The 24,846-nt window shown below is 40.3% G+C and overlaps 1 protein-coding gene across 3 annotated transcripts in view; it reads right to left on the reverse strand.

Annotated features, from left to right (window-relative positions):
- The window catches only part of eml2 (EMAP like 2), a 30,791-nt gene that overhangs the window by 2,994 nt on the left and 2,951 nt on the right, over positions 1-24,846 (reverse strand). The window contains exons 1-17 of one of the 3 annotated variants that reach the window (XM_080889280.1): positions 22,159-22,287; positions 16,245-16,472; positions 15,650-15,767; positions 15,187-15,288; positions 6,587-6,615; positions 5,044-5,173; positions 4,396-4,545; positions 3,396-3,465; positions 3,104-3,214; positions 2,473-2,568; positions 2,174-2,308; positions 1,944-2,043; positions 1,056-1,210; positions 735-860; positions 508-639; positions 340-407; positions 95-183 (exon numbers count right to left, since the gene is read on the reverse strand). In XM_080889280.1, the coding sequence (XP_080745406.1) occupies positions 95-183; positions 340-407; positions 508-639; positions 735-860; positions 1,056-1,210; positions 1,944-2,043; positions 2,174-2,308; positions 2,473-2,568; positions 3,104-3,214; positions 3,396-3,465; positions 4,396-4,545; positions 5,044-5,173; positions 6,587-6,615; positions 15,187-15,288; positions 15,650-15,767; positions 16,245-16,472; positions 22,159-22,165 (1,846 nt within the window). In that variant the 5' untranslated portion in view covers positions 22,166-22,287. Of the gene's footprint in view, positions 1-94; positions 184-339; positions 408-507; positions 640-734; positions 861-1,055; positions 1,211-1,943; positions 2,044-2,173; positions 2,309-2,472; positions 2,569-3,103; positions 3,215-3,395; positions 3,466-4,395; positions 4,546-5,043; positions 5,174-6,586; positions 6,616-12,080; positions 12,209-15,186; positions 15,289-15,649; positions 15,768-16,244; positions 16,473-22,158; positions 22,288-24,846 lie in introns of those variants that run through there. The other 2 variants (XM_080889279.1, XM_080889281.1) reach the window with 2 other exon arrangements.

The following is a 24,846-nucleotide window of genomic DNA, read 5'->3' on the forward strand; positions in this document are numbered from 1 at the left end:
TTAGCAGAAAATCAATGAACTGAAATATGAAATTTTGTCTGAACTTTAACATTTTATGGATCTGTGTCAGCGAGGTGAGCAGATGATGTTTTACCCGGAGAGTACTTGACATTGGAAATGATCTCATTGCCATCTGTGTGCATAGAAACAAGATCCCGAGTGTCAGTGTCCAGCACCAACCACCTGCAACACACAAGGCAGAGATTTGGGAAAATGCACATGACAAGGATCCAAATAGGAAGGCTTTAATATCTCCAGCATTAAAGGAGATCAGTGTTAGTGAATGTTTTGTCAATGCTCAGTTTCTGAATTTTAACTTGTTTCAGCTGTAAGGCTCACTTTCCAGTCATGGTCCCCACAGCCAGAACAGCCCCGCTGGGATGGAAGCCTGCAGACCTCCCTGGATCCTAAAGCACAGAGAAGACGACATACTTGTTATTTAGTACTTGTGATTGAACGGGAAGCTCAGTCCCTAACGCTGTCTTCATTCACAAAAATCTTCCTCACCTCGATGGTCTTGCTCCACAGGGGCTGGTGGGAGTGGGCATCCCAGAGGTGAACTTGTTTGTCCTGTGAGCAGGTAACAAACTGCTCCATGGTGGGATGGATGTCCAGACCCCACAGCTCATCGGTGTGACCCTGTAGCACATCATATCATTTCTTATTTAAAATGCAGCATGCATAAAGTTAAAATATTTGTTAGTAGTCAGCCTGTGAATGTTATCAGCATTTACCTGCACAATAGGTGTTAATGTATCAGGGAAGGCAGCTCTGATGATTGCATTCTTGGTGGTTCCAACAAAGAGTTCTCCGGGTTTACCTTCAGCCAGAGCACGAACAGGACCGAAGGACTCTCCCACCTGGACACACACATGCAGCACAGAGTCAAAGAAAGCACAATATTCAAAACATTAAGTAATAAAACTTTTTTTTGGAGTTATTTACTTGCAACACAAGTTTAATCACTAAACTGAGAAAAGTTTAAAATAATATTTAAGTGGGTTCCACAGAAGTTTCACGACCTCCGATTTCCCCTCAGAGGAGAATTCGCTCACCTCCATCGTTGCCTTTTTTCTGTAATCATGGTCCCACAGCACCACCTTGCGGTCTTTCCCCCCTCCAGACACCATGGTGCCGTCCTTGAGAACACACACTGAGAAAATGCCGCCTTCGTGCGCCGCTGACACCACCTGGCTGATGCGGGTACCACCTGTCAGACGACACAGGGAATCAGAGAGTGAGCAGCAGATATCCTGCCTCTTTACATTTGTGCTTCACAGTAATGATAAATGAATGATTTCATTTAAAATCCAGACTGCCGTATCTATGTCAGATGCCCCACCCCCCATTATCAGTGGCTTGCTGATCTTATGTCGTGTCTCAGTCTTGAAAAGATCCACCCAGAATTAAAAGGGCACATTTGGTAAAATCTGGGGTCTTTTTCTGACAAACTTCTCTAACTTTCAATTTAAGGATGTTCCTGTTGACTAACAGATTTGCTTATTCCATCGAGGGCCGATGACCTACAACTTTACTGTGTTAATGGGAATGTGAAGCTCAGTTGTGTTGCTGCTAACTTAGTGTCGTTTGCAAGGAAAGGTTTTGTTAGTACCAATCGACCTTTCCGAGTTCTGGAGTTTTGTTAATTTTTTTAACCTATGTTCTAACGTGAGAAGTTCTGTTTTGTATTCAATGTAACCAGTTTTTGTGTTTCCCTTCGTTTTTTTTCTTTTTTGTTAGCTGTATCCACAAATGCTTAATTTTATGTTCTGTTATTCCTGTTTTATTGAAACAATCATATATGAATATAAACGTGTTCAAACCTTCGTTAATTCAAGCAGCCAGGATTTCTGTGATTGGCGATTGAATCTCTAAATTTTGTCAAAAAAGAAAAGAAAAAAAAAAAAAAAAAAGCTGGATCAGAACTTTCACTTTGATCGTACCTTTGGCCCAGATGTAGAGGTTCCCACTGGAGTCTCCTGTGATGGCGTCTCCATTCTCAGCGAATGCCACACACAACACATACTTTGGTTTCTCGTGTTTCTACAAAGCCAGACAAATAAGGATTTCAAGGACTACAGAAAAGACTGCTGTCATAGACTGCACCTTAAGAAATAAAACTAAATATACAGCAGGGTTTTAAGAACAAACAACTTGTGTATAGTTGCGATACCTCAAACAGGCCCTGTCTCTTGGTGAGAGTGTTCCCCTCCATGGTCCAGAAGTTGATGTGAGATTTTCCACAGGTAACAATCAGGTTGGTGTCCATGGGATGAAACACAGCGGCCAGCACAGAGTCATTGGAGCACTGCAGGGACAGAAGCCAGGAAGCTATTGTTTCATTCTATTTGCTACGTTCATGAAAACATACCATTAAAATCCTTCATCCATGCATGTTATCAAAAAAATTTAAAACCAGGAGATCAATAATGATACAGCTGTATGAATGAGATCAGACTCAGGTGGCCATACCTTGACTTCAGCCAGCTGCTTCTCCTTCTGCCAGTTCCAGACTGACAAGATGTGATCGTTGGCATCATCCACAGCGCAAAGGAAGGTGCCGCCATTCTGGTGAATGAATGAATGAATAAATAACTGATTAAATCTTAATAAAGCATGAAAACATAGAAAGGGGCCTGAATGACTTGTGTAAAAACTGGGTATTTGGATAAGTGCATAGTTATTGGGATTGTATTATATTTTGCAGGAAGCATTACACTTGCAGTGTTATATATAGATCACATCATGAGTCTGGCTGACTAAAGCATTGATTATATCTGAGCCAGAACTATGACTCATCAGTTTAACGGGCTTCTTACTGACAAAGACATTAACCATCGCCTGCCAAAACACACTCAAGTAACGTTGTTAAGCCTGTGATTTATGACACCGACTGACGTAGATGATGGATGTAGAAAAACTGAGACACATAAATAGTTGGCTGATTAAATGTGAAGTTTTAGGGGAATATATGTCTTTACACTAAAATAAAACACCTCCAAATGCATCCCCTTTTTCTTTAGAGGTCATTATTCATTGGTGTAATTCCCTGAACTAGAATGATGTTGACACCTCTAGTCTAAAAGGGTGAGATGCTCCTTACCGACTTTGAGAAAGCCACACAGGTGACCGCTCTATCGAACACTCCCGTTCCAAGCACATGGAGCGTGTTGAGGCTCACAGAATCCCAGACGCGAACATGGGGAGCCAGCAGCTGAACAAACACACACAAAAAAAAGAGGAGACATAGTAAAGTTGTTTGATTCATATCAAACCTTCTTCTGGTTTCTACAAAAAACAAAACAAAACTTTATTTGAAGTTTTAAAGCTCTTTCAGTTTCATATTTAGTGATTAGGAGACAACGCTACGGCAGGATTGGAGATGCTCGCAGTACCTTTCCATCTTTAGAGTTTCCAGCCACTTGTCCTGTTGCTATGGTAACCATGTCAGGATGCACACTCAGGCTAAGAAGATATGAGAAAATATTAATTATATTTGTGGCTTTGTGATTATTAATTCTCATTCATTCTGCTTCTTTCACACGATGCCTTTAAAAATGTTTATCGTGACACACGCCGTTTTCTCTGGTCTCTGACTTTTACAGGAAATCTCGAGTATTTTTCAGAAGCACGTTATAGACACTTGACACGTATAAACAACAGCCATATAAACAAACCGATTGACTCACATTTTCCAAGTCAATAAAAACAAATATACAATATTTATTTCAATGTGAATCATATTTTGCATTTCTAAAACACAAAAAAAATGACAACGTGAAGAGGCGGATTCCACGTGACGGCGTGGGAGAGGAGAGCACGATTGTTTCCCTGCAGAGCGGAGTAGCTTTCCCAGCATGCCCCAGGGGGCCTTAATGTTTACATCCCAGTGTCTCCAGGCACAGGATGTCAACTGGTGCTCATTAAGTACAGCACAAATTTCACTGATGGTAAACACAGAAGCTGTCGATGACGTGTTACGCAAAAACAAAAACAACTTCTGAGCAGCTCGTTTCTCTCTTTGTCTCACGTGTGGGGTCGAATAGAGTTTTGCTTTTTTACATTTTCTTTTCATTTTAATTTCTTTTGGGAGGAGATTTGCTCATTTTAGCTTCATTTTTACTGTTTAAAGAGGTTTCCTCTAGTTTTTATTCATTTGAATGATGATTGTTATGTTAGTTCTTCTGTATGAAAAGACATAACATCAAGTGAGTCTGTTTAAACAAAACCATCTATATCACGGTGTGTTAGTTAAACACAGCTTTTGATCAAACGGGATCTGTTTACAAGACTTAGAGTAAATGAGGAAAGCAGAGATGATGCAGGAAAATGCACAGTCTCTGTAAAGATTAAAACACTTTAATGGCTGCTCTCATCAGCCTGCTGTTTTCTCACCATTTGATGTCATCGTTGTGGCCCAGGTAGTGTCTCTGCTGCTGCTCCTCTGTGTTGTACAGCACCACCACTGAAGCATTGAAGTAGACAATCTCTCCCGTGGGAAGCAGGTACAGGTTGGAGCGGCAGTCACGACCACGGTAGCCATAACTGGACCACGGTTAGATTAAGGAAGATGGCTGATGCTGGACAGGATTACCAGAATATTCAGCAATTTTATTTTATATATTTTGTTGATGCTTCTTACTAAGATAACTTAGAAACACCAAATCTTATTTTTTGTAATTTCTTGGTTTTCAGAGATACAGTTTGTGCTTTCACCCCTATTATTTATCTTACAGACAAATATGTGTCAGAACAGCTGTGAAAACAGAAGATATGATCATTAGTTATTAGTTATATTAGAAAAATGTACTCCCACACCGGAGGTCACGTCCATTACGTTTATATGGTCTAACAGGTTGATTGGTGAGCCACAGACAGTTGCATGTTGTATGAATCACAGCAGAATAAATCTAAATAAACCTAAAAATAAAGTAACGCTAGCCTGAGTCTATTAATCAGATATTTTAAATATCTAAACCATCCGAATCTTTAAGTAAACTGTTCGTGTACTTCTTAATTTCTCTCTGTCTGGATCAAGGATACACCCACTGCAGTTTGAGCTTATGGTCAGGCAGCGCCACCTTCTGGTCAAGGCTGTAAGTCCCCTTCTGCTGGTCTGGGACGTGCATGGTGACGGGACGGCCGCGGAGGAACATCCTCACGTAGCTGTCCTCTGCAGTTAAAGAGGGAGGGAGGAAAAGCAAGATCACCAGTTAAAGAAAGAGAGAAGGACAAAGTAACACTAGTTTTGACCTCTGTACCATCACCCTCTCTAGCTTTGACAGCATTTTTTACTAACTTTATAACCAAAATGATTTTGTGTCAGTAAGAACATAATTGATTGAAATACTTCTTTAAGTTTCACCCCAGTAATGCCAATTTGAAGACAGCGGACGCAGCAGGAAGTCTAGAAACCTCCCAACTCAACACCTGACATCAGAATAATTTTTCCTTCTTTGGTGCTTGGTATAAATTTTCAGACACTTTGTGATTAAATATGCATACGAGGCCATCTCTCTCTAAATTTGTGCTACTTTGCATGCTTCAGAAGAGAAAATTAAACACTGAATAAAGCCAGCTTCATAATTATCATGTCTCTTTGGTGGCACATTAAGACTTCAAAATGGATATGAGGAAATATTGTTAACAGCCTCTCACAAAAAATCCTTTCAGAATACAGACAGGACTAAAACTGGAAAATTTGTTGTATGTAAGAGTTGCTGAAGTTTTTCAAAAAGACTTTAAATCCATGTAATATAAAGTTTATACCTTTTTTTTTTTTTTTTAATTGAATAAAAAGCAATTTGCTGGTATAAAATGTAACAAGGATACAGTAACGCAGCATAAAACTTTCATAGCTGCTTCCTTGCATGTAGACGATTATCTTTTCATATAAAGTCTTGCATGCAATGAGGCATAAGTTTAATTAATTTGACCTAATTTGCATAAATGTCCAACAGAAAAAAAACAACGACGTAAAATAGCAAAACAGCACACCACCTCACAATTTACCAGTGCTTAAAAAGATGTCACATTTTTGCTTGTTAAATATATATTAATGGGAAAATGTATAAACAGACAAACAGCTTCACATGCTTAAACACTTTCCAGCAATTACAGATCTTTTGTTTTACAACGTATTCAAAATCTCCAGTAGTCTCGTACTCATCTTAATGGGAGATCCTCTGCATTTCCAACATCCTCTAAAATAATTAAAATGGGACATCACTATCTCTAATGAGAAAATGCATTTCTTTGAAATGACAGTCAGAAGAATCCTTCAAGAGTTCTTCGAGGACTCCTGTAGGCTAATTGACTTTCACACATGAGAGGCTGCTCATCCCCTTTACAGCAAATTAAAGTGTGACAGTAATTGGAGGCTGAGACATAACAGCTAACGCAATTATCACACACACACACACACACACACACACACACACACACACACACACACACACACACACACACACACACACACACACACACACACACACACACACACACACACACACACACACACACACACACACAGAGAGAACAGTACAGACAAAAGCAAAGCAATGGTGGGATTAAAATTTTATTTTACCTGCATTGAAAGTGCATTCTTTGGATTTGCTGGAACACAAAAAGAAAAATGGTGTTCAATTAATATTATTTTGCACATTACACGATAAACAGCATGAAGGTTACAATCATTTTCCGAAAGTGCTGAGAGGTGGGTATATTATGTCTTTATAAATTATTTACTCATGCTACATCTCTTACCCACAGTTAATTGAAAATAGAGGGCAGACACACACAGAGTGTACCACACATGTCCAAAGATGTGCACAACTTTTCGCCTTCAGAGGATCAGATGATGTAGTCTGAAGACAGGATTTAGACCCATTTATTTAGAAATCCTGTTTGAATATTACATTCACACTAAATACTATAAGACCTAAAATGTGCAAAGTGAAAAGCATATTTTTAACAAAACGAGTCATACCTGACACGCAACATTTCCAGTATGACCTTTGAGAAAAGTGATTATTTACACTCCTTAGATTATTTTAGAAACTGCACCACTGATGGCAAGGACTATAAGCAGAGGCCTGAGGAGCTTTCAATCAGCCCAGACATGTCAACAACCAGCTGACAGTTGAGGCAGGAACTGGAAAGATCAGATCTGGTGCATACGATTATAGCTACGATGCAGTATGGCACACTTTAATGTAAATAACGTCTTCACCTGAGAAAAGAAATAGTGGTGCTGTAGAGATTTCTGCGGGTAGGTCATTCATAGGATGGATGGCTTTGACCAGTAGTCTGGTCAAACTCATGCCGTGTCAAAAAACATATCAAAGAATATCTAACAGATTAATTTTCTTTGAACAGTCATAGAAAAAACATAAAACAAAACAGGAATTGGGGTATAAATCGTGCGGCTTTGTTGTGGTTCACAGTTATCAAACACAGCGACTGGTCTTAAAGGTTTGATTAGGATTTAAAGGTTCATTTCTTATATTCCTAGAATATGAATATAAACTATCACCTGGGAATAGTAAGTAACAGGCCTGGATACACAGAGGACCAGAAGACCTGATACTGAAAGGCTGGTTTGATAAAAATTTGATGAATTTCTTTTATCCTCAACTTGGCGAAACAAATAAAGCAAACAACAAAGTAGCTTGTATTTGCCCCGGGCCGGGCAAGTTGATACACATTTCTTTAACATTATCTTTGATGCCTAAAACTTTCCAACTTGCTAGTTCTGCTGTGTAAACAGGTTTGTAAAGACGAGTCAGCAGACACAAAGCAAACAGAAGTCCACTTGTATTCGCAGACAGTGTCAGCGCCTATCAGTTAAACACACGGAAGATGTGAAACAGTGTGACAGAGAAGCATCGCAGTGGTCAGAATTAAAAGATGCCACACAGACAAGCTAAATGCATTTACAAGTAAAAATGACAACCGGCGAGTCAGCCACTCTGCCAGGATCCGTGATTAGACCTGCCAATCAAAACCTGCCACATCAGCGAGAGCTGCAGATGTCCCTGAATCTGCTGTCACCCAATCAGAACTGCCTGCCAAGCATTTCAGCGCATGCTGAGAACTCAACCTAACCTGTCTGGATGCTATCAACCAATCGGGATGTTGAAGCGCTGCCTCGGCTGACAGCTGGATGTCACCATGGCAACAGCAATAAAGGTAAGGCTTGATAAGAGGGAAATGGATGTTTGGTCCTCGCAAAGCAACAAGCGAATCAAGAAAGACGTGCTTGACTTTTCTGAGTATTTCTATGGAAACACAGGCAAACAAATAACAGCAGCGAACACACTTCTTCTCATGTAGATTTATTGTACAACCACAGAGCAAGTCATATAATACAGAAGAGTACTATGAGGAAAACTGCAGTGACACAGAACATTTGTCTCAGGTTCACAGATAAACAAAGATAAACCACTCAAACTAGAATCAACATCTTACTATAGCAAAGTTAGTTTAGATTTAGGTTTAAATCCAATATCTGTTCAGGCTCATAAGGGAAGAATGTAATAAGCAGGCACTGAAGATCATCACCAACCACACATGGCTGGTCTGAAACCCTGAGTACTCACTAATAATTTCAATACAATATCCATTTATTTGCTGTACTTATTAAGTTATCCAGCCTTGATCTGTTATGCATGGATCTGTAGGAGGAGTATGACTAAGAAAAACAAACAAACAAAAACCTGGAATGTGTCTTTTTCAACCTTTTTCATTTTTCCAGTAGTTCCACATTAGGTGAATGATTTTGGACACAAGCTATCTTTTGGTTCCTGGTGATATGCGTTTTGTGAGGAGACATTTTGCCACATATTCTAATCACTACCTCTTTGAACATTTATGTCAAATATGAGGAAACTCCCTGAAGGCTTTCAAAAGAATTGTTAACACCACAGAGGGAAAACCTGAAAGCATGAAACCTCCATACCTGGTGGGTCGGTTAAAAAAAAAACAAAAAAACAAAAAAAACAGACTAGTTGACAAAAAGAAGCTTTACCAAGGCTGCATTATGAAAGTAACACATAAAGAAACTGAGTGAGTGGGAAAGACTGCGGCATACAAACATGAAAAGACCCCAGGCTGTGCCGTGTGTATCCTGATATTTGTTTAATGGGGAGTTTACTAAATAAAATCTTGACAGTATTGAGACATATCAATAGCTCTCTAAGCTTACGGGTCAACTGAAACAATGATTTGAGATTTCTTTTATAGGTTCGTTACAATGTGAACAAGGGACCTATGCAAAAAGAAAACAGGAAAATGAGATGAGAGCCTGCGTGTGTGTTTGAAGAAGATTAAAGGACAGCAGAGCAAACAGACGAGTCATCCGAGGGCCTGTGTGGCGTCTGTTGTGTCTCTGGGCAGTTAGAGGCGACCAGGAGGGGTTTCGGCTCTTTAAAGCAACCACATAAAGCCCTGTTTGTTCCTTGAACTGCGAGCATGTGTTTCTGTTTGTGTGCATGTGTAAGTGTGGTCTGCCAGGAAGATGAGACGTGGCATGGCTCTGGCCAATAACAGAACACAATTGATCCAGAACCTGTAATTATGGCGGTCCATGCTGCGCAACTGGCAGCCGGACAGGGCTCATAACTCTGCCTCTACAACCCAACGGCAGCGGCCGTCACTAGTCACCGGGTTTCCAGGCAGAGGGAACGCACAAACAGACCTCTCATTAACATGCAGCACCGAGGGTGTAGTTGGCCTTTTCTGTGGGCTCTCTGAAAACACAAAGGGTTCTTGTAAGAACCAGAGGGCACTAATGAGCACCGGTGCATCTGCAGAAAGATTAAAAGGACCGACATTTTTGTGCTGGGCCACTTGTCACTTTGAATATATTGAACTTTAACCACTTTTTGCAAGCAACAAAATCAGGATATTTTAAGTTTTTAAGTCTAAGTTTAGGATATTTTATCCTAAACTTAGTGGTTTGAAATAATAAACGGATATTTTTACTCCTGCAGATCAAACTTGCAAAGAGCATTTGTTTGGTTATCATTTTTTGCTGTTTACAAGAGACACCTTCTCTCTTTCTTATAGGAACTCTTAAGTACTAGTTCCATCCATCTGGGAGATTAGAGTGATGCACACAGGGAGGCAGAAGATGTTGTGGTCCGAGTAATGGGACTCATCCCCCTGAACTGTGGTGGGAGTGGTGGGAGCGGTCAAGAGTGCATGCATCCATTTCCTGCTCAATTAGGACTTAAGTACTGCAGCAGCTATAACAATAGACATGAACATAGTTGACTTTCTTCATATTTCCACTTGTGCGCAAAATACATTAGTGTATTTTGTTTTAGTCATAAACTAATCAACTCTGACACTTATGAGGCATCAGACAGTGTCCAGATAGCAAAAGGGGAGGAAGAAAAATAAGAAAAATCTGCATTTTTAATCCAATGTTATGCTTTATTCTGATTCTAACAATCATTAGAGTTTCATCTAACCAACTTCAGATTTCCTGTAAAATTATAAACCTCAAAAAGCAAGAAGGAAGGCACAGTTTTTCCATGTAATGCATTCTAGATCCAAGTGATACAAACACAAAAAGGAGATGACAGACTGAACGTGATATGAATCTTTTCCTTTTCCGTAGTGTATGCAAACCCTGTACAATACTCGTGCTACCCTAACTTTGAAATGACTTATTATATGAAAATAAAGACAGACACATTGATGTTAAACTGGTTCAATGTGGTGCAAAATAGTCCTCTCCAATCAGACACATGCTCAGTATGTTTGCTGCATGTAGAGCAGGATGTTCAATCAATGTTATCAATGTTTCTGCAAGCTGTGCAGAATTGATAATGGTAACATCAGTCCCACAGCTTCCCATCTCTGGTCATAATGCTACAGAGGATTACAAAACAAAAGTCTTAGTAGCATTTTGAATTGATGCTCAATTAGCTACTTTTAACTTGTTTCGGAAATCAATGAATTAATTTGGAAAACTTGAAAATTAATTAGTATATAAAAGTGCACCAAGCTCAGTAGCAAATTAAAGTAGAGCAGATGATGACGGGTACTTTGTAAAACCTGAACATGTGTAATATTCTTGTTGAAGTTCAGGGTGTCCAGTAAAGCAGGAGCTCTGTCTGATCTGCTGTCAGAGTCAGTCAGGTTTAACAGAATAATGAGTTAGCCGACAGATCTGCTGAGTACAGAGCGACTGGTCCGATGTCACATCACATTCACTGAGTCCCATCTGTCTGTGTGCGTTTCATAACCAGGCAGAAATGTTCATTAGCAGCCAAAACAGCAGCTTACGCCTAAAATGGTTTAGCATTTGCATAATGTAATGAGTTTGTAATAAAGAAATACACTTCAGGAAAATAAATATTTTCACAACAGCCAGATAGATGGTTTTTACTTTGAATGCGGTTGTTATGTGAATGTTAGCTAAATAAATAAGCATTTGTAACTCACCTTATTCATATTTGTTTGAACCAAACATTTAAAACTCAAAGTATCACACAGTTTAGCATTTTTTCATAAGACCTGCCCCTTGCCATTAGGCTCATGGTCGATGAACTCATCAAGCTTTGTTGTTTTATTCATGTAACCATGCAGCTGCCCCTCCCCACAGCCCTGCAGACAGAGAACCCGACTGCATCTAATGGTTTGCGTGACAACGGTTTCAAAAAGCAGCACCACTTCCCCTGAATGTCTTCGAACCTAAGCACTGACTGCTGACTTTGTTTGGAGTGAAAACAACCAAGCATTTCAGAGGGTAAAGCCTGAATGCATTTACCTACCAATAAAAACTGTATTTAATTTTCTTTTCATTTAAACTGCAGCTGAGGGACTAGTTGTAACAAAAACAAGTACCTCTCTTTATAAAAGCTGTGTATTCATTTTCCATAATGGAGATACCAACCAGCCATCCAAGGTTTAAAGCTACACAGTTTCCTTTATGACATGCAAACAACTTAGGTCGTAATTAGCATGTCTTTGCCTTTCAAATGATTCCCAAATATACCATCTCTGCTTAAAGTCTGCTTCTACTCAATTCTAGTCAATCATTGACTACTCATTGTAAAGCAGCAAATTACCTGGGTGATTTCTTCATGTCTGCAAGGTTTCCGTTACACTAAACGTCAACACTGGTGAGCAGTCAGAGCGATTCTTCTCCTGTCCAAAGCCACACCAACACACAGACTTCCTCCTTCACTCTGCAAACTTTTAGCTCAGCCTGAAAGGTCATATTATCCAATCAGAATGCACTTCCTTATTGTCCAGGCACACCCCTTTCTGCACAACTACCACGCCTCCCTTTTACCAAGAACTGTTAGAAACATGATACATCAGCAGAATGAAAGGAGTAAAGGAGACAGTAGAGGAGAGGAGAGAAATCAGGTCATATCATCCAATCAGAATCCACTTCCTTACTGTACAGGCACGCCCCTTTCTGCACAACTACCACACCTCCCTTTTACCAAGAACTGTTAAACATGATACTTGAATGAAAGGAGTAGAGTAGAGCAGAGTAGAGTAGAGCAGAGTAGAGATAAGGATCAGAATCAGGCCGCCAAAGACTATAATCGAGTCCACTGGATGCTTTGGAAAATGTTTATTTAGACATTTCTGGGTTTTTGTTTTTGTTTTGTTTTGTGGGGGGGTTTTTTAAACCATGGTTACACAGCAGTAAAATTCCAATTAAGGACAGTCAGTGAAGTAAAGTTTTACTTTACTTTTACAGTTTCTTCCAATTTGAACCAGAGAGTTCTGCTGACAGATTTCTTTAATTTACCACAGCAGCATTTCTTTATCATGTAAAAAAACTGACACGCACTGCTGAAATGCATCTTCTTTTTCTTATATTAAGATATCGCAGCGATTAAATGTGTAAAAAACTTCCTTGAGCCGACAGGAAGCAGAGTTTCATTGGTCTGACCCACCTAAGATTAAAGTAGTTTGTATGTGGCCCATTTTATGCGCTTTCTGCAGTTTTGTCAGTGGTGATCACTGTGGTCATTATACATAAAAAAATCAACAAACAAACACCGGTGCCTTGAAATTCCCCCCAAAATTGTGCTCTCTCTTTTAAATTGCCTTTTCAAAAATGTAACTATGCCCTTGTCAAAAAAAATAATCCTATTAAAGAGCAACATTTTTATTGTTTCCCAGTTTTAGATGGTATCAACACCTCTGAGAGGATGATTTAAAACAACACGAGTAAAACCAAAGACTGAACTGATGTATGATGAAAAATCCATCCATTTATCCATCCATCTTCTTCCGCCTATCAGGAGCCGGGTCGCGGGGGCAGCAGCCTAAGCAGAGAAGCTCCATGGCCTCCTCCAGCCTGTCCGGAGGAACGCCAACGACACTGAACCTACTGTTATACCTAAAATACTATGATCTTCTCTAGATACTATATTAGGACTTAAATTTACACTGACACTGCTTTCTTTATAATAACAATTTTTTTGCATTTTTCCGGGATGACAATGGAGGAGAGTATCTCCACATACATTGTAAAGGGTCAGGTTGCTTATTATTTTACTCGTTCTTCACCGTTTTTCCAGCATCTGACTGGGACAGACTGCCAGACTGGTTCAATTACTGCCACTTGAGTCTGCCTACAGACAGAAGACAGTGCAGCGATAAGACAGCTCATTACGACTAACCCACTGAACTTCATCACAGTCCTTCTGACCCACAGTTTGTTAGAAAAAAAGTTTTCAGACTGGTTGTCATGGCAACGCAGTCGAGCAGCAATCTCCAGGGATGAAAAATGAAGCCTGCTTGGATGTGGTGAAAACTGCAATCCCTAAAATGACCACTTGAGACAGACTCCCATGCTGTAACGCCCAAACCTAATGACTTATAATGACTGTTTTTCCACTGCAAGGCTCAGCCTCACAGCAGAACCATACTTGCCAATCTTAAGACCTCAGAATTATGGAGGCATTCAAAAAGGGGAGTGTAGGTTATACATATACAAAAAAAACTGGCATTCTACAGTATTTATTTATTTAACACTATTTATTTAAAGTTAAATGTCACCGTTATTACTGTCCCCAGCCGTGGCTTTCCAAATTCAGAGGCTGCATCCACGTGAGGACCCCTCCGTGGCTTAAGTGGGCCAGGTCCTCTAAAAGCCAGGTAGGCCGGAAGTGAGTGACTGTGACGGTCTAGCCTTCAGAATTACGTCACGGGCTCTCTCGGTGGAGTGAAACTCTGCCGTCTGCTCCTTGCTATCCAGACATAACCGGACGCTGGCGCAAATTTGGGACCATCTCACACTTCTGTTTTCTGTTTGACGTTTATTCAGCTGTGCGAAAACCCCTGGAGGAACACCCCCCCCCCCCCCCCCCCCGAGGGATTAATAAAGTTGTATTTAATCTAATGTAATAACTTTAATCTCAGCCAAACCGTTTTACTGAGGAACAAATAGAACCTTGAAAAAAGTCAAACAATATCATTTTTAGGTTATCTAAGTGATTTATATATCATGTTTAACCTGAGTAGCGAAAGACCGCGGGGGTTTGAAAACGATGTGCCGGGAGTTTGCTGTTCTCGCCGGCTCAGATATTTGAAGTTCACACTGCTACATTTCCTCCTCAAAATGTGCTAAAAGTTTATTTTGCGATCCAGAAAGAGTAATAAAACTAAGTAGCTGCCGCCATTGTTGGAAACTGGAATTGGCTGTGATATGGTTTTTCAATTTTGTTGTCCAGGTGGAAAAACAGGAGAAATTCGGGAGAATGGTGGCTCCGGGAGATTTTCGGGAGGGGCACTGAAATTCGGGATTCCCCCGGAAAAATCTGAAGGGGTGGCATGTATGAGCAGAACATGTGCAGCATTATTTTGGTAGATTTCCCCTAAAGGACAAATGTAGAGGTAGAACCTTTCTTATAACTCACCCATGTAAGCATTAAGGCTTTAAGTTATGCATTATTAGGGATATTTTTGATAAACCTGTGGGAAGCAGGAAGGCTTTTGGCTCTCTGCTGGATTTCAGCTTCACCACTTTGACTCGCTCTAAAATATTTGTGTGTTGTTGCCTTTTGGAGCACTTTTATTGCATTATCTGACAAACAACAGGGTTTACTCTGTGGTCAGTACTTTAGTGTCCCAAACATTAAGAGTTGTCCATAGATTTTGCATTAAACGTCTATGTTTTCACACCAGCTCTCAGATAAAGGCTGTTACCTTTTGCCACCAGAGGAGCTGCTGGAGGATGTTGTTCGACTCCGACTCTCCGCCCCCATCTCTCTCCTCACCAGGGTGAGACGTTCTGTGGACATACTCTTTCTGAAGAAGGGAAGAGGAGGGAGAACTCTTGATGTTTTGATGAACAAACTGTAACATTACCATTTTTTACATGAAGTTACAATTGGGTTAAAAGAGGATTAAAAACAACAGTTGATTGCTAAGTTAATGCCTATTCAATTAAACTTAAAGTATCAAACAAGAGAAAGTAAAGTGTACTTGATGATGCTATTTTACATAAAAGTAAATTAACTTTAACTGTCAATTAAAGAATACATCAAATTGCAGTTCCATTTTTATTAACGTGAATAGGGGATTAAAAAATAGGACACCCTTGCAAATGAAAAATGAAAAGTCTTGTTATGTTGTGTTCAGCATCTTTGCTTTCCATTCTTAATCCTACCTCTTTATAGACTGTAGCACCTCTTTCTTTGGAGATGAAGGCGAAGAAAGGAGACGTTTCTGTTGAATGTAGCCATTACTCAGAGGTCGGGAGGGAAGAGCCTGCAGGAGCTGTCGCACTGAAAGAAAAGAAAATGCCATGAGCACAAAGTGCGTACAGCTTCCCAGTTCCAGACCCCAGTTAAACTTTTAATTTACCACTTCCAGATCAATGTCATCAAGGGAAACAGAAGATTTCTATATTTGGCATATAAGCAAATGTGATTTGCATGCTCAGCTTGTTCAACTGACAACACAAAGCTTTCATTTTAGCGGTGGCTGGCCATTCTGACTTGTGACAAACGTAAATTAAAAGAAAGTATGATTTTATATCAGCATGTATTTTTTGTGAATAGTTTAGCAGTAGCAGGATTAAGTCAATTTAAGGTATTTATATCATTTCTAAATACTAACATAGTAAAAGTTAAGAACTGCAGCACAGATATAGTTGGGATCTGAAACCACCTGATTGGAGAGCAATGACATTTATCTTGGAATATGAAAAGCAGCAACATATTTCAGCTTTACAGCTTTACAGAAGCACTGATGTTACCAACCCTTGGTAGGTGGTGCCGCAGCTGTAGTGGCCAGAGATCTCCTCCCAGCATGAACGCCTGCTGGTTGCTTCCCTTGGCTCTGCTCCTCACAATAGCCGAGCCGGCGCAGGGCATCAGCCAGAGCCGCCTTCAGCAGATGGATCTCGTCCTCTTGCAACTGCAGCCTCTGCTCCAAGTGAGACACCCGGTCCTCCATGTCCATGTTACTGCTCGCCGACACAGTGTCATCTGGAGAGTTTAAGTGTTTAACATTTTAGTTTTAATGAATTCTAGGGGTTATAATGTAGATTTTAAGAGTTAAACCATAGAGATAAAGGAGTCACATGCAGCTGCATATGGGATTGTGAGAAAAGAATACTTAATAAAAAACTTAAATAAAAAAGAACCTAAAAATGTTTACAAAACAAACAAACAAACAAACAAATATCACAATGAGTTTTCAGAACTTGAGGTGCACATTTTTTAATTTATTTTGGATTTTCTCTAATCCACACAGGTTCAAAAGTATACATACACCTTCAAACACCCACTAATATTTGCTTAAATGTCCCTTAGCAAGTTGCACCTCAACCAAACCCCTTTGGTAGCCATCAACAAGCTGCTGGCATAATTCTGGCTGCACATTTGACCAATCTTCTTGGCAGAATTGTTATAGTTCACTTAAAGTGATTGGTTTCTTGAATGGACCCCGCTTTTAGTCCACAAACTCAGTTGAGCTTAAAAGTATTAATTTTAGAGCAGGAGCTTCTTTCTTGGTCAGCACTTTCCCAGTCTATGGTGCTTCAAAGCTCACGTTAGACCTTCAGAAAATACTGATTTCCAATTCAATTAAGTTTTATTTACATAGCGGATTGGTCTCAACGCACTGTATATTGTAAGGTAAAGACCAACAATCAAATGACAACCTTTGAGCAAGCCCTTGGAGACAGTGGGAAGGAAAAAATCCCTTTTAACAGGAAGACACCTCAGGCAGAACCAGGCTCAGGGAGGGGGGCTTTCCCAGCTTTCAGAGGATTAGTGAATTCAGTGAGTGCTGTCAAACAAATCTTTTTTATGCTGACAAAGAGAAACTACCAACTGTAGTCAATTATGACCATTAATGAGACATTAATAGGCCTTGGTAAGTTACAGGACACTATAGAACCTTCAGTACTACTCATTAGTGAGTGCACGCAGCCTGGAGGTGGACTTTTGATCCTGTGTGGATAACAGAAAATCAAAAATAAATCCCAACATGTGCACCTAATTTTCAAAGTCATTAAAGATGTGTGTCGTACAATCGTTCCATGCCGGAAAAAGAAGAGTTCAAAGAAATCATTAAAAGCCCAGGATTACCATGACATTCATACCCATCATAAGCGCATGTAAACTAATGACCGCAGCTATATACGGGAACTCTTGGGGTTATTCTTTAAAAGCAAGCATCTGTTTCGGTGTTATGGATATCCACTGCTGTGGCTGCTGCTTTGTAAATCAGTGGTGTTAAATTTCTAGGTGGGGACAAGAGCTTAAAGGTATTGTGACCATTTTCAATAATTTAGACTGAGAATGAGTGTAAATGACAGAAGAAGAATAACAGCAGGAAGGAAAACCAATCAAGAACATGCAGACGGGGAGGAAAAAAACAAAGAGGGATAAGACAGAGAAACTAAGCTTTTTTATTATGTTTTTGTGTATTAAAGAGGAAATTATGAATATTTAAGTTCTAATATATTAGAACATTTAGAAAATGGGGTTTCACACTGCAGGTCAGAGAAATCTGGAAGCAGAAAAACAAACTAGCTCCTCGTTTCCTCTTCGTAGATGCATTTTTTCCATGAATAATATTGGCAAGTTCTCAGCGCAGATAAACATATTACATTATCTGTGGAGCTGCAGCATGAGGACAGTAAATTAAACTGCATTTATTTTTCCAGAAATGCCACCACAGGCACAGACTTTTTATTAATACATTACTGTAAGACAGTGACTTAACAGCGTTCTTGGAGACTATCCTTTAAACTTAAAGGTACCCTGAGGATTTTTATCAACCACAGCTTGCTGTGTGGAAAAATCTTTTGATTGGCAGACCCGACATGTTTGTGCAGTCTGTGCATTTGTTTGCAGCATTTGTGCCTTTTTTGTTTATGCAACCACTGCTGACAACTGCAGAGGGCAGTAATCAGAGGAAAACGACTGCTGGCTGAAACAAACACGGATGTGAGCGATGAAAACATGAATTCAACATGACTGTAAATTTGTTACTCAGTCTTTTTGGTTTGGATATGCTGTATAACACTTTTGTTTCCCAAATCATTTACAGTACAAACAGCCTGGTATAGTGACTAACTGGTTCAGTGTGAAACGTGATATTTCAAAATGAGTATTTCAGTAAATGTATGTATTAGTAAAAACATGCATTTTTTAAAGCAATACTTTTTGCTAATAAATACACGTACAGGAATTCATATAAGCTCCTGTTGACCTCAACCCACACACATCCACCAAGCTGACTACCTCCGGTCCTCTCCAACTCCTTTCAGCCTAATCGCACATCATCTTTCCCCCCACCGTGATGACATCATCGTGGGCTGGCGAGCTTATCAAAGGTAAACTGCCCGGTGTGGATTATTTAAATCTGTGACCCACATTATCCGATTACAACCTGATAAAGTGAAAGACAAGTTTTCAGTTGGACACATCATCACAACTGTTCATGAGGTCTGAATTCTGATCTCACGGCCACCATCTCCAGATCAAAAATACATATTTCCATTCATACGTTAATGCTTTCAAAATCTTATAAGTATGGAAAAAGAAGGAGGTCCTGCTTCAGCCTGTCAAATGGACAGGCTGAATAGATGAGGTGTACCCAACAAAGCAATGTGTGAGTGTAAGATGATAATTATCTTTTATCTTTGAGATCTAGTTTCATTAACTGGTTGCTGAAAGACTGAAAAGGGTTTAAATGAATGTTAATAGGTATAATAAAGATTTTTCTACTTCACTGGAACAAACAGTGAGATCACAAACAAAACAAGCAATATTTGTAAACATCAGTTATTGCTCCAACTTTACACAGTGGTAGTAGTGTGGAAAAGACAGCTGAAGCTATCGTTTATTTACAAATAATTCAAATATCACCATAAAACAACAACAAAAACAACCAGGCTGCATTAAAGATGCATATGCAGAAAAAAGACCATGACATGTTCATATAACCCAGAAATATCATAAATGGAAAAAAATGAGATGATCTACCACAAACTTCCTCCCTGATCCGTGTTATTTTTAAGTCATCATGTGATCGCAGCATTTGTGCAAAAATGTTTATTTATAAACTTGCAGTAAAAGAGCGCCACTCTTCAAAAAGGGATTTTATACTTTACACTGCTTCAGCACAAGGCAACACAATGCTCAGCATTGTAAACTGAGACACAGGCAGTACTGTTACCCTTACTGTATTACATTTCATAGTCAAATGACACAGGAAGAAGCCATGAGGAAATTAAGCTTCAGATTTACATACAAACATGAAGTTCAGGGGAGATTTGCATGGCAGAGTTGACCTACGCAGACCAGCATCTAAGGTAAGATTGTCTCAGGCCTCCATCATTGTTTCTCTTCTTCAATGAAAAAGCAGTTTGGGTCTCCCTGTTTAACACAGCTAGTCATCATAATGACCTAAATGTTGGTTTTGACAACTCAAAAATAAACAGGCAAAGTAAAAGAACCATCACAGTTACTATAACTCACAATACTTACAAAAGTCCATCTACAAGAAAGAAGCAAGAAACTCTCCCGCTGGCTTAAAATGCAGTTATATTGACACATTGTATAAATTAAATAATGTCATTTCAGTGTCACCAGGACATAATTACTGCATGTACAGAGTTGCCACTCAGCCCCGATAGAAACTGTTTACAATGTTTGCTGACTTTTCCCCCAAATAATGTTTTTTTTGTTTGTTGTTCTTTTTAAAAGGAATGAGTACAAATAATTAAAACAAGCTGAAAATGGAGACACAAAACTAGGAATAGTTGTCAGCTGAGAGGGAGAAGCCAGAATGTAGGTGGGAGGAGATCACGAGTTGAACTAACCGAGAAAGGATGAAGAGGTGGGAGAAGAATGATTCATTTTTATCTGACTACTGCAGTAATCACGTTTATCTAAACTACTGCAACTACTGAGTGCACTTAATTGAGGAGACAAACAGAATGAGGTGGAAGGCAGGAGAGACCGCTGCAGAGACTAAATGAAAGAACCTAGAATGAACAGTTTTGCCTTAACAGGGCTTTGTCTGCAATCGTCCAATACTCAGACAGCTACAACATGAACTCCTTAGAATATAAAATACTTTCCTAGTTTGATTTTGGATCATATTAAGGGTATGAATATTTGTAACTTAAATTCAGGTCCCTAAATCAGAGGATTTCATCTCCTTTACAGGGGCTATTTTAGCACCGCTCACACAAGCCTCTTCATGTCAGAGCTTTATCAGCTGGCAACAGATTGAGCTGAGCTTCAGTCGTGTAATCTGATGCTAATGTGCTAACCTTATTATGTTGACATACATGGCAGCCATTCATGCGAGCATCTCGTAAAAGTGTTTATACGAAACTTGTAAAAAGCATTTAATATTAAAAGACACAAACTGCTGTAGGTTTATTTGTTGTTTTCATAATTGCACTGTGTGCTGTGCTGCTAACACTGGTCATAAAGCTGCTAACATCAGCTTTGTGACCATCCATCCACTTTCTTCCATTTATCCAGTTCTGGCTGGAGCCTTCCCAGCTGTCACAGGAGAGGCGGGTACACCCTGGACTGGTCAACTGGATTTGAACCCAGGACCTTCTGGCTCTAAGGAACAGTGGTAACCAAGGTACCAACATGGTGAATATTGTGATGAAAAACAAAATCCACTGGTTTTGGTCATATGGTCATGAAAGGAAACATATTACACTTGTTTCCAGCTTCAGATTTTATTGGAAAATGCATGATTGGCAACTTAAAATAATCCATATTTATTCCATAATACAGTGTAAACCTCCAGTTTAAGCTTTGCCTGAAACCACTGCTTTAACCCAACCTTTTCTGACTGATTGCGCCTCGCAAACAAGACAGCCTCTGCCCCTACTGTACACTGATTTTATTTGAAACTTTGTCCACGTTTAATATGAGAATACACATTTGTAAGAGTCGATATTGTGCACCTATATGATGTGTACAGATCTAACTTTATTCCCCTTGAGGTGCGTTTGTGTTGCTGCCTGATGAGTTGCAGAGTTTGCACTAGACTTGTTAAATGTTACTTAAGAGACAAAGTAATCAAGGAGGCATATGGTGGCACAGGAAACTGTAAACAAAGAGAGATCAGCAGAGTTCACCTCTGCTGATTTTATCTCATCTACTGACAGGACACCTGTTTAAAGAGCGCTGCAGCACCGGCTACTTTTCAATTTGCCCTTGAATCATCACACACACGCACACGCACACACCTCAGTGGTATTCTCTTGCTGTCATATAAACCTAAGCCCGGATCTATTTGACATTCAGTAAGCATTACACACACAATACGAGCTAACTTCCATCTCCATCCCAGCACAGCACTGTACTTTAAGCAAAGCTGACGTGAGGATAATACAGACATGGCTGCTATCAGGGAACAGAAACATGCCGACAGATGGAAAAAGGTAGTAGACAAAAGAAAAGGATGGATGGAAAAGAGAAAGTAACAAAGAAGAAATCAGAGGGAATGGAGTAAAAAGAAAAACAGATGGAAGAAAAATGTGGATGATGAAATTCAGAGGAATGTGTAAGTGTGATCCTGTCAAAGAGGTAGGGAGGTCGGCACAGGACAATAAGAAGACTGTTGGCTGCTGGAATATTTATGCTGCAGTGAAGTGATGATGAAGGTGGAGCTCGACGTGCCTACCTGCCATACTGCCACACTGAGTGCCTGGTCACTCCTCCTGTCAATCAACCAGTCACTCAATCCACAGAGCAGTCAGTCAGTCAGTCCACTTGCCCTCACTCTTCCTCCTTAGAGACTTCCTGGACTCCCACTCCCTCCCCTTCCCATCTATGACCGGTGCTTGCTCACCCTCTCGCTCCCTCTCTATCTCACACACACACACAAAAATAAATCATCTGCCATCCTCTTTTGCTGACCCACTCCTTCCTCCACCTCCACTTTCTCCTTCCTGGGCCACTCCCTCTTCCTCCTCCCATCCCCTGCTCCGCCTCTCTCTCTCTCCTCTTTTTTTTCTACTCCTTCCCTTACATCCCTCCTCCTGTCTCATTAATTAGCTACAAGCAGAGAGAAAGCCGAGGCAGAAGGGGTGGAGCCTGGCTTAGGGCCACACAAACACACTGCACCAGCATCAGCACAGCCAGGCACCACCAGGAAGAGATGCTGCGACGTCCAGGATCAATGACATGCACTCACACACCCACATAAAGGATACACACCACATGAGAATAAATGCCACCACTGTAGTCTGTGTCCTTGCAGGTAAAAATGTAAAAACTGTCCAGTTACCATGCAGTATATTCTCATTCAAGATCTACATGCACTCATCTGGAAATGTTTCAAACTGGTAACAAGAGTATGGCCGATTTTGGTGCTTTAAAAGATGAGTCTGTGATGTTCTACAGACAGGAAAAGGTCAAAACCAATGATAACAGATGGATTTCCAGTCTATGTAGCTAAAGTGTGACACAGCTTAATCTTCTGTGCTGCACTGTATGCTGTTGCAGCCTGCTTAAGGGACGATAGATTATAATGCCAACACCCCACAATATTATAGAGAACTCCACTCATTGCATGATCCCCAATGAGCAGCACCTGGTGAAAACTGGGAGGAAGAACCTTCAACAAGAAGAAACCTCATTTCACAACATAAAATATGTGTTTGTGAAGTGTTTTCCTCACCCTATACCAACATTTAAATAAATAATACAGTAAATCTTACATTTTAAACACTTGCCATTTGAATTGAAACCTCAGCATACCATGAAGAAAGGAATTTTTCAGCAGACTGGTGCGTGACGCTTTTTTCTTTTTATTGCCACTAAACAGAGTTTGCAAATGGCAGCTGTGCAGCATACAGTATGCCACGATTGACGGGTTTGTCGCTGTAACGCTCAAACATTGCTTCAGCCGCTAGTCATTTCAGTCTTCAGCTGGAGGAACAGACTGTACTCTGCACTGGTAAAGTGGCACTCTGCAGGTTGCACAGCATCACTTTGCACTGTAAACGTGGTCCAGATGTCAGTATGGATTCATGCACTCATGTGCGTACTTTCGTAGAGATAATCAGAATCAGAATACTTTATTGATCCCTGGGGGAAATTATTTTTTGTTACAGTGCTCCATTTTAAACCAACATTAAGACAAGACAGACAATACACTAACTAAGAATAGTACAATATATACATATATATACATACATACATACATAAGTCACTTATAAATAAATAGTTGGAAAAGAAACATGTGTAGTTGTAGCAGCAAACAGTGTGTTAAGTGGATGCGTTGTACAGGGAGATGGCCACAGGCAGGAATGATTTCCTGTGTCGTTCAGTGGTGCTTTTCGGTAATCTCAGTCTCTCACTGAACGAGCTCCTGTGACTGACCAACATGTCATGGAGTGGGTGGGAGGTGTTATCCAACATTGTCTTTATCTTGGACAGCATCCGCCTCTCCGACACCACCTTGAGGGAGTCCAGCTCCATCCCCACAACATTGCTGGCCTTACGGATCAGTTTATTGAGTCTGTTGGCATCTGCGACCCTCAGCCTGCTCCCCCAGCATGCAACAGCATAGAGGATCGCACTGGCCACCACAGACTCATAGAAAATCCTCAGCATTTTCTGGCAGATGTTGAAGGACCTCAGTCGCCTCAAAAAATAGAGACGACTCTGGCCCTTCCTGTAAAGTGCTGTGGTGTTTTTAGCCCAGTCCAGTTTATTGTCAATGTGTACTCCAAGGTATTTATAGTCCTCCACAATGTCAACACTGACCCCCTGGATTGAAACAGGGGTCAAGTGTTTCCTGGTCTTCCTGAAGTCCACGATCAGTTCCTTGGTCTTTGCCACGTTGAGCTGCAGATGATTCTGCTCACACCACGTGACAAAGGAGTCGACCATAGCCCGGTACTCTGTCTCATCATCCCTGCTGATGCATCCAACCACCGCAGAGTCATCAGAAAACTTCTGAAGATGGCAGGTCTCTGTGCAGTGGCTGAAGTCTGTGGTGTAGAGGGTGAAGAGGAAGGGGGAGAGGACAGTCCCCTGTGGTGCCCCTGTGTTGCTAATCACCTTGGCACCTTGTAACAGGTGCATGTTGTTAAATACACCACTGCAACAAAGATGAATCATAAAATATGGATGTGCAAAGGGAAATGGCCCATTTAGAGTCTTGTTTCTTCAGATAAAATAGTGAGATATGAGATTTAGTTAAAAATCTTTTTCATTCCCCACTGATGACCAAATTAAATTTGCATATGAAATGCAAACTATTATTAAAACCGGAACCCAAATAACAAAACAAACTAAATTGCTAGTTAGTAGCGTAAACCTCCTGTCGACTCTAAAACAACAGCACGGAGAGAAGTGAGGC

Source organism: Rhamphochromis sp. 'chilingali', assembly GCF_963969265.1.
Source record: "Rhamphochromis sp. 'chilingali' genome assembly, chromosome: 8".
Taxonomy (NCBI): domain Eukaryota; kingdom Metazoa; phylum Chordata; class Actinopteri; order Cichliformes; family Cichlidae; genus Rhamphochromis; species Rhamphochromis sp. 'chilingali'.